The following is a 9,378-nucleotide window of genomic DNA, read 5'->3' on the forward strand; positions in this document are numbered from 1 at the left end:
TGTGTTACCAGCCCAGAGATCTGACCAGTCTCCTCCCCACACTATCTGGTGTATCTCATACATCAGGATCCATCAGCCCCTATTATACTCCTCCTCACATCATGTCACTGTGTGTGTTACCAGCCCAGAGATCTGACCAGTCTCCTCCCCACACTCTCTGGTTTATCTCATACATCAGGAGCCATCAGCCCCTGTTATACTCCTGCTCTCCCTCACATCATGTCACTGTGTGTTACCAGCCCAGAGATCTGACCAGTCTCCTCCCCACACTCTCTGGTGTATCTCATACATCAGGAGCCATCAGCCCCTATTATACTCCTGCTCTCTCCCTCACATCATGTCACTGTGTGTTACCAGCCCAGAGATCTGACCAGTCTCATCCCCACACTCTCTGGTGTATCTCATACATCAGGAGCCATAAGCCACTATTATACTCCTGCTCTCCCCCTCACATCATGTCACTGTGTGTTACCAGCCCAGAGATCTGACCAGTCTCCTCCCCACACACTCTGGTGTATCTTATACATCAGGAGCCATCAGCCCCTATTATACTCCTGCTCTCCCCCTCACATCATGTCACTGTGTGTTACCAGCCCAGAGATCTGACCAGTCTCCTCCCCACACTCTCTGGTGAAATCTCATACATCAGGAGCTATCAGCCCCTATTATACTCCTCCTCTCCCCCTCACATCATGTCACTGTATGTTACCAGCCCAGAGATCTGACCAGTCTCCTCCCCACACTATCTGGTGTATCTCATACATCAGGATCCATCAGCCCCTATTATACTCCTCCTCACATCATGTCACTGTGTGTTACCAGCCCAGAGATCTGACCAGTCTCCTCCCCACACTATCTGGTGTATCTCATACATCAGGATCCATCAGCCCCTATTATACTCCTCCTCACATCATGTCACTGTGTGTGTTACCAGCCCAGAGATCTGACCAGTCTCCTCCCCACACTCTCTGGTTTATCTCATACATCAGGAGCCATCAGCCCCTATTATACTCCTGCTCTCTCCCTCACATCATGTCACTGTGTGTTACCAGCCCAGAGATCTGACCAGTCTCCTCCCCACACTCTCTGGTGTATCTCATACATCAGGAGCCATCAGCCCCTATTATACTCCTGCTCTCTCCCTCACATCATGTCACTGTGTGTTACCAGCCCAGAGATCTGACCAGTCTCATCCCCACACTCTCTGGTGTATCTCATACATCAGGAGCCATAAGCCACTATTATACTCCTGCTCTCCCCCTCACATCATGTCACTGTGTGTTACCAGCCCAGAGATCTGACCAGTCTCCTCCCCACACACTCTGGTGTATCTTATACATCAGGAGCCATCAGCCCCTATTATACTCCTGCTCTCCCCCTCACATCATGTCACTGTGTGTTACCAGCCCAGAGATCTGACCAGTCTCCTCCCCACACTCTCTGGTGAAATCTCATACATCAGGAGCTATCAGCCCCTATTATACTCCTCCTCTCCCCCTCACATCATGTCACTGTATGTTACCAGCCCAGAGATCTGACCAGTCTCCTCCCCACACTCTCTGGTGTATCTCATACATCAGGAGCCATCAGCCCCTATTATACTCCTGCTCTCCCCCCTCACATCATGTCACTGTGTGTTACCAGCCCAGAGATCTGACCAGTCTCATCCCCACACTCTCTGGTGTATCTCATACTTCAGGAGCCATCAGTCCCTATTATACTCCTGCTCTCCCCCCTCACATCATGTCACTGTGTGTTACCAACCAAGAGATCTGACCAGTCTCCTCCCCACACTCTCTGGTGTATCTCATACATCAGGAGCCATCATTCCCTGTTATACTCCTGCTCTCTCCCTCACATCATGTCACTGTGTGTTACCAGCCCAGAGATCTGACCAGTCTCCTCCCCACACTCTCTGGTGTATCTCATACATCAGGAGCCATCAGCCCCTATTATACTCCTGCTCTCCCCCCTCACATCATGTCACTGTGTGTTACCAACCCAGAGATCTGACCAGTCTCCTCCCCACACTCTCTGGTGTATCTCATACATCAGGAGCCATCAGCCCCTATTATACTCCTGCTCTCCAGCATTTAAACATTTTAGAAGTAAATACTGGTAGTACAGTATTAGGGTGTGAGGGATTCCCAAATATATGTGTCTGGAAGGATTGGACCCTTTCTTTCTCCACTAGGGGGCACAGGGAGGATGATGGGTATAGCCTGTAGAAGAGAGTCTGGGCCCTAAACTGTTAATTTTAATTTACCCAGCAGCCCAGGGCTTCCTCTTTCCTATATCCTGTCCCCAGCTGACAGCCAGACAGTTTTCAGTTTGTTGCCGGGAAAGTGACAAAATGTGTGGCTCCCAGGGACCCTCCACTTTAAATAAATGGGGTCCTTCCTGACAGTTTCTGGGTCCCATCATAATTTATGCTTTAGAGCTCCCTATATATCTCTCAGATCTCCCCTAACCTCTTACAAATGATGCCACACAGCCATGCCCGTCGGCCTTTACAGATTATGCCGCACATTAATGCCCTTTACACATTATGCCACACAGTAATGCCCAGTCTTTACACATTTTTCCACACAGCCATCCCCGGCCTTTACATATTATGCTGCACATTAATGCCCTTTTAGCAGTAGTCCGCCTATGCATTACCCCTAGTAGTCATCCCCCCCTATGAATTGCCCCCAGTAGTCATCCCCCCTCTGCAGTGCTCCCATAGTACAGTAATCCCCCCCTCTGCAGTGCCCCCAGTAGTAATCCCCCCCCTCTGCAGTGCCCCCAGTAGTCATCCCCCCCTCTGCAGTGCCCCCAGTAGTCATCCCCCCCTCTGCAGTGCCCCCAGTAGTCATCCCTCCCTCTGCAGTGCCCCCAGTAGTCATCCCCCCCTCTGCAGTTTCCCAAATATTTGACTGCTGCCCCACCCTTTTGACCTTTAGTGACCTGGACCTAATGCCCAGGTCACTCACCTATTTGTGGGGCAAATACATTCATTTGGGCCTAATGCCCCCTATGTAGCCTGGGCCTTGTGCCCACCTATATACCAACAGGCCTATTGCCTGAATTTATGCCACGGGCCTAGTGCCCGACAACCCTGGTGGTCTAGGGAGGGGTAAATAATCGTGGCCCAAGGCCGCCTACCCGCATGGTGGAAGAGGCTGCGGGGGAGATCTTCGATATCTCTTTTTCTTCCCATCCCCGCAGTCCTCTTCGGTCCTCAGCCTCATACTTCTGCTGCTGGCCAGCGGCGCCGCCTCTTCCTTTCTTCCCTCTTGATCACGCCGTCTTCTAGCCTCTTGCACGGCCGCCGGAACTGTTGCTGCACCACTTTTCCGGAGGTCTTCTCTCCCCTCCGCCGTCGGTACTGAAGTTTCCCGCTCAGCCGCATCTAATTCAAGACGCCACGAGTGGGCGGGGCTATGACGCGGCGAGCCGCAATTGGCTTGTCGCGTCTGCCTCGTATTGGACCGCGAGCCGTGTTTTGTTCACGGCCAGTGCCAAACAACCGCTGACGACCGCCGCTACTTGGCTTCCGGGCAGTGAGCTCCGCTTAGCTTGCGCCCGGAGCCAAGCTACTCCCGCCGACGCTGGTGGAAGGGACCAGGCGGTCCCTTCACCAGGTACCCGCCGCGGTGGCTTACCCAGCGCTGGGAACAAACACTGTCCCAGCGCCGGGCACGGACGCTGTTCCGATGCTGGGATCAGACACTTGATCCCAGCACGGCTTTACACAGCAGCAGCCAATGAGAGTCTATCTATCAGCGTCGTGTCTGTTACTGCAGGGGGACGCGCTGTGCTGCAGCCAGCTGTGAGGGATTGGCCACAGCGCAGTGCGTCCCCGGGGACCCGGCTATTTAAAGTGGGTCCCCAGTGCCCGACGTTGGGTAAAATACACGCTATAGCGCGTATTTGCAAACACTGCTAGGGCGACTGCTTAAGGTGTCCCCTATTCTTTATTTTGTTTTATTTAATTTTTATGGTTTACAGAGCGGGCAGATAAAGGTGTCCTAAAGACGCTCTCATTGCTGCTCCAGCAACCTCAGTCACACGGTGGCAGTATCGATAATTGGGTGGGAGACTATGCTGGGGACCCCATATAGTTTTGCACTCCCCTTCCGAAGTTCGCAGCCACAGCCGGACACAAAGGGGAACAGGTAGGCGCGGCTCCCTGCTTACACAGAGAAACATACTTGCGGCTTTATACCACTGATGTGGAGACCACCTGTGGTGCTCGTTGTGTCGGTCCGGGGGTCCCTGCCTCTCCTCTTCTGATATGGTCCCCATTGCCCTGGGGAACATATCAGAAGGGGGAGTCAGACTCCTCCTGTTAGCCCCTCCCTCCTTCAGTGCAGTCTGTCTCAGGTGATTACAATCTCCCCTCTCCACCTCACATTGCCTGTCTCAGCACATGCAGGGATAGAAGCTTGGGCCCCTGTCTCCACTGTACCTTGCTCCCAACCACACTGCGGAGCATCTTCACCTTCCTCAGATGCCAGAGTCTGTTCAGCTTTGATGGGTCCCCCTGTATATCACCAGCGATCCGCAGCTCGTCCGTGGTGGTAGTGTCTCTATAGGAGGCCAAACACAGTCTTCAGCTATTACAAGCTCTCTGTGCCACATTGCCGTTTCCTGGTGGCCAACTGAATGAACAACAGCTTATATTATAAGGATTTCCCCACCAACATTTGTGGCTACTATTCAGACTGTGCTCTATCCACCTCACTCACTGGTTCGTTGCCTTAGTGTCAGCTGAAAAGACTTCCCTGTAATGCTGCTCCCACCCATTCATCTGCTTCTTTGCCTTTCTGTTGTCCTCTGCTAGTTTTAGTGAACGTGTCGTTGTATACTTACCTTCAGGGGGCTAATGCCCCTTTTCGCTATGGGCTTACCATAATAGACTACCCAAAGTGCTGGAAGCAGAAGATGAGCCTTGGCGCTTTGGGCTTATCATCACAGACTACCCAGAGTGCTGGAAGAAGATGAGCCTTGGCGCTTTGAGCTTACCATCACAGACTACCCATGATGCTGGAGGCAGAAGACAAGCCTTGGTGCTATGAGCTTACCATAACAGACTACCCATGGTGCTGGAGGCAGGTGACTGCACCAATTGTTTTCGCACAGTGAGCTTTCACAGCTGGCACTGATTGTTGCATTGCAGTGATCCTGTCCATGTCAGTGACGGGTAACAAGTGGTACAGAAAGTGAGTGCATGTGTGCGCCATCCTTTGGAGGGAGAGTGTCTGCTTGCTCAGTAGTCTCATCAGCAAGTCTGTTTCCCTGGGCTGTAGCAAATGTCTAGGCAGCCAGTGAGTGCTCACACTATTGTCCGTCTATTGGCTGTCACATGTTGTGTATATGAGCAGGCCATAGTCTGACGGCTTATGGGACATGTACATGGTCAGAATGTCCTAGTACAACGCCACTGGTTTTATCTTCCAAGGAGACAGCAATGGCTTCCCCTGTCACATGGGTTAATGCCTTGGGCAATGGGTGTCCAACATGTTGCTGAAATAGTTCAGAGGATGGAGCTTATCTCCATATAACTGGGTAAGGATGCCAGCTGCATTACCTTGGGTCTTGTGTAGGTGGAAATCTTGTTACCATAATTTGGAAGGCCCCATGGCCCGGCCTCAGTGAGGGCTTTTTAGATACCTTCAAATGCTTCAGTGGAGTCCTCTGTGTGTCACCTTCTCTGGTTGTGGTAAGGAAGAAAGGTCATTAGCCAGAGCTGGAGAAAAGTAACTCTGCGTAACCGTTGGAGGAGACCTCTCCTGTGTAGGGTGTAGATGTTCCTAATCTGTGTAATAAGTTCTCTCATTCGTTCTGTACGCTTTGTACGGTCTTTGCACATTTCTCTCCGAGTGGACCAGGGACCTTTATGTCAGATGTTCCTTGATTGATGCTATGGATGAGAGGAGCGCACATAAGAAGTGTAACTATTACATATACATGGTGACACCTCTGCATTGCCGCAGTTACAGTGTTCCTGGATATTGTGCATCTTACCTACAAGCCTGGAGGCAGCCGTATTCTCATGCGTTTCAGCTGTAATTTTATATAAACACTCATCTAATATATTACAGCACATGTTATAGCTGTATTATCACCACACGTTGCTCTCATGTTACAGAGTAACCAGCACAAATGATTATAATAAAGCTGTAATCCCTGCTCTATATATAACTGTGCGTAAAATGTCAGGTGATGAGTTTTACCTTGGAGCATCGTGAATTTATCCATTTGATGGTGATATTAACACATTTGATAAGTCTTTACTGAAAAATAAATTTTTGTGGCATCATTTATATATTTATTTTATCCCAGCAGATGGAGGTAACAGCAGGAATATCTTGAAGGAAAATCTAATTGTATCTCCAGATTGTGAAATAGAAGATAATGACATCAAAGAAGATTCTCCAAGAGAAAACCCCATTACCCCAATTATACATCCAGTACCTCACAGTGCAGATGTATCACCTAATCCTGCTTATAATGAGGAATGTTCTCCTGGTACCTCTATTACAGCTCTTAGAGTAGATAAAATATTTCCCTCTTCTATAGAAGCCAAATGTCTTACACAGAACACAAATCTTATTACCCATCAGCCAGCTAAGGCAGGTGAGAGACCATTTCCATGTTCTGAGTGTGGGAAATGTTTTAAGCGGAAATCAGATCTTGTTACACATCAGAAAAGTCACACAGGTGAGAGGCCATTTCTATGTGCTGAGTGTGGGAAATGTTTTACACTGAAATCACATCTTGTTACACATCAGAAACATCACACAGGTGAGAAGCCATTTCCATGTTCTGAGTGTGGGAAATGTTTTACACACAAATCACATCTTGTTACACATCAGAGAAGTCACACAGGTGAGAAACTATTTCAATGCTCTGACTGTGGGAAAAGTTTCTCACATAAATCAGTTCTTGTTTTACATCAGAGACGTCACACAGGTGAGAAACCATTTCCATGTTCTGAGTGTGGGAAATGTTTTACACAGAAAGTACTTCTTGTTTCACATCAGAGAAATCACACAGGTGAGAAACCATTTCCATGTTCTGAGTGTGGGAAATGTTTTAAATGTAAATCAAATCTTGTTACACATCAGAGAAATCACACAGGTGAGAAACCATTTCTATGTTCTGAGTGTGGAAAATGTTTTACGTGGAAATCAGATCTGGTTAAACATCAGAGACGTCACACAGGTGAGAAACCATTTCCATGTTCTGAGTGTGGGAACTGTTTTCCACGGAAATCAAGTCTTGTTTCACATCAGAGAAGTCACACAGGGGAGAAACCATTTACATGTGCTGAGTGTGGGAAATGTTTTGCATGGAAAACAGCTCTTGTTAGACATCAGAGAGGTCACACAGATTAGCTATTCTCATATTGTGATTGTCAGAAAAAAACAGAAATTAGATCTCGAAAAACCATTCTTTATTTACCCTGTAGAAACTTTGTATGGAAATTATTTCTGAAAAACAAAAATTAAATATTATTAAAGATAGTATTTCTCCTGACCTGGCTGCCTCATTGGCCTCTTCTGTTGTGTAATCCAGAATAATGAATAGTAATGTATTGTATTACTGCCCTCATTGTATTCTTGTTATATTTAATCTATTTTGTATGGAGAGTTACTCTGCAGTGTGTAGCAGTATTTGGAATTGGATCACCTGAATGGTATGAAAGTGTGTAAGGAAGACACAAGGAATAGTGGCCCTGATTCAGAGCTGGACGCTCTTTCAGAGCGCTCGCTCTGTATCGGCGGTATTTTATTTATTTTTTTAACCGGCCTCCTGGCCGCTCGCTAAGCAGTGGGTGACCACCCACAGCTTTTGCGAGCGGCCAGGTGATGGTCTAATAGAGCAGGAAGTCCACCTACTGACATCACTAGTGCGGTCGTCCTGCAGGATTATGTTAATTATGATCTTGAGATTCGCAGGCAGTTGAGTGATGTAGAGACTTACCAGAAACTTCAATTTGGTCCTGGACCTAGGATTAAGAAGGAGGTGGATGGTTTAATCAATCTGGCACTTCTCGAAGGCTGGATTGATGAGACCACTGCAGATTTTCTCACAGTGGATTTCCCCGTGACTCCGATCCTCTACACACTTCCTAAGGTGCACAAGACACTAGAGAGTCCGCCCGGTAGGCCTATTGTGTCCGCCAGGGGTTCGGTTTTGCAGCCATTGGCTGAATTAATAGATCATTATCTTCAGCAATGTGTGATTACATCCGAGACTTACTCTGAGATACGGGTCACTTCCTGGAAGGCATTAGTGCGGTACTGGACATTCCTGATCAGTGCTATCTGGCTACCATGGACGTCGGCTTCCTCTACACCATCATCCCACATGATGGTGTGGAGGCGGTTCGTCAACGTCTGATGAAAGGTCCATACCCTGGACCTCCAATTGATTTTATTCTGACTTTATTGAAAACAGTATTAGAATGTAATCACTTTATGTATGATAATGAATTCTACATACAAAAGTCTGGGATGGCCATGGGGTCAAACATGGCACCAGCGTATGCAAATATTTATATGGACCAATATGAACATTGCCATATTTTGTCGAACTACAAAGAAAGTATTGTCTATTATCGATGGTATATAGACAAAAAATGTTTTACTTTGGCGTGGCAGCTTACAGTCTTTTGAAGAAATGGTGCAAGCGCTGAATGCCCTTAACACCCCTGTGCGTTTTACGTCAACAATTGATGAGATCTGTATGTGTGTCCTGGATGTACTCATCTTTAAGAAATGTGGAAAATTAGCATACACTTTGTATAGAAAACCCACAGACAAGAATACGTTATTAATGGCCTCAAGTCATCACCCTGAAGGTTTAAAGAACAACCTCCCGATATCGCAGTTCATACGTGTATTCAGGAATTACTCTGAAAATGACCTCAGGGAACTCCAACTGATAGAGATCAAGCAGAGGTTTCTAGAACGTGGGTACACCATGTCAACAATTGAAAGAGGCCTCACCAGGGCACGTAAATTGACACAGGGAACAAGAGGGTCGAAAGCGTATGGCTGCCCAGGATGACATTAATTCTCAGTACCAAATGTGACACTGGTCTGAGAGCAGTACAAAGGTCAATAAGAAATCACTGGCCTCTCCTGAAGACTGATCAGAGTCTAAAGGGCCTTGGACGTAAGCCACCATTGCTTGTTGGAACCTCTTTTGCCCATCCACAAAGTGGTAAACGCATCATTAGTAAACATCGACTCTCCTACCAACTGGATCATCTCATTTATATTTTGTGCTGTCCCTGTACCTTAGTGTACGTTGGGAAGACCATACGTACCTTTCGTGAGCGGATGGCTCAGCACAGATCTGATATAAGATTGGCATATGAGA

The 9,378-nt window shown here is 47.8% G+C and overlaps 1 protein-coding gene across 2 annotated transcripts in view; it reads left to right on the plus strand.

Moving 5' to 3' along the window:
• Positions 1-7,527, plus strand: part of LOC148512026 (uncharacterized) — an 89,802-nt gene extending 82,275 nt beyond the window's left edge. Inside the window, exon 6 of one of the 2 annotated variants that reach the window (XM_088482357.1) lies at positions 6,331-7,527. In XM_088482357.1, the coding sequence (XP_088338483.1) occupies positions 6,331-7,385 (1,055 nt within the window). In that variant the 3' untranslated portion in view covers positions 7,386-7,527. The remainder of the gene's footprint in view (positions 1-6,330) is intronic. The other variant, XM_088482358.1, reaches the window with a different exon arrangement.
• The last annotated feature ends 1,851 nt before the right edge of the window (positions 7,528-9,378 follow it).

The sequence above is a fragment of the Taudactylus pleione genome, unplaced genomic scaffold, assembly GCF_031769625.1.
Source record: "Taudactylus pleione unplaced genomic scaffold, aTauple2 ptg000285l, whole genome shotgun sequence".
In the NCBI taxonomy this organism is placed as follows: Eukaryota; Metazoa; Chordata; class Amphibia; order Anura; family Myobatrachidae; genus Taudactylus; species Taudactylus pleione.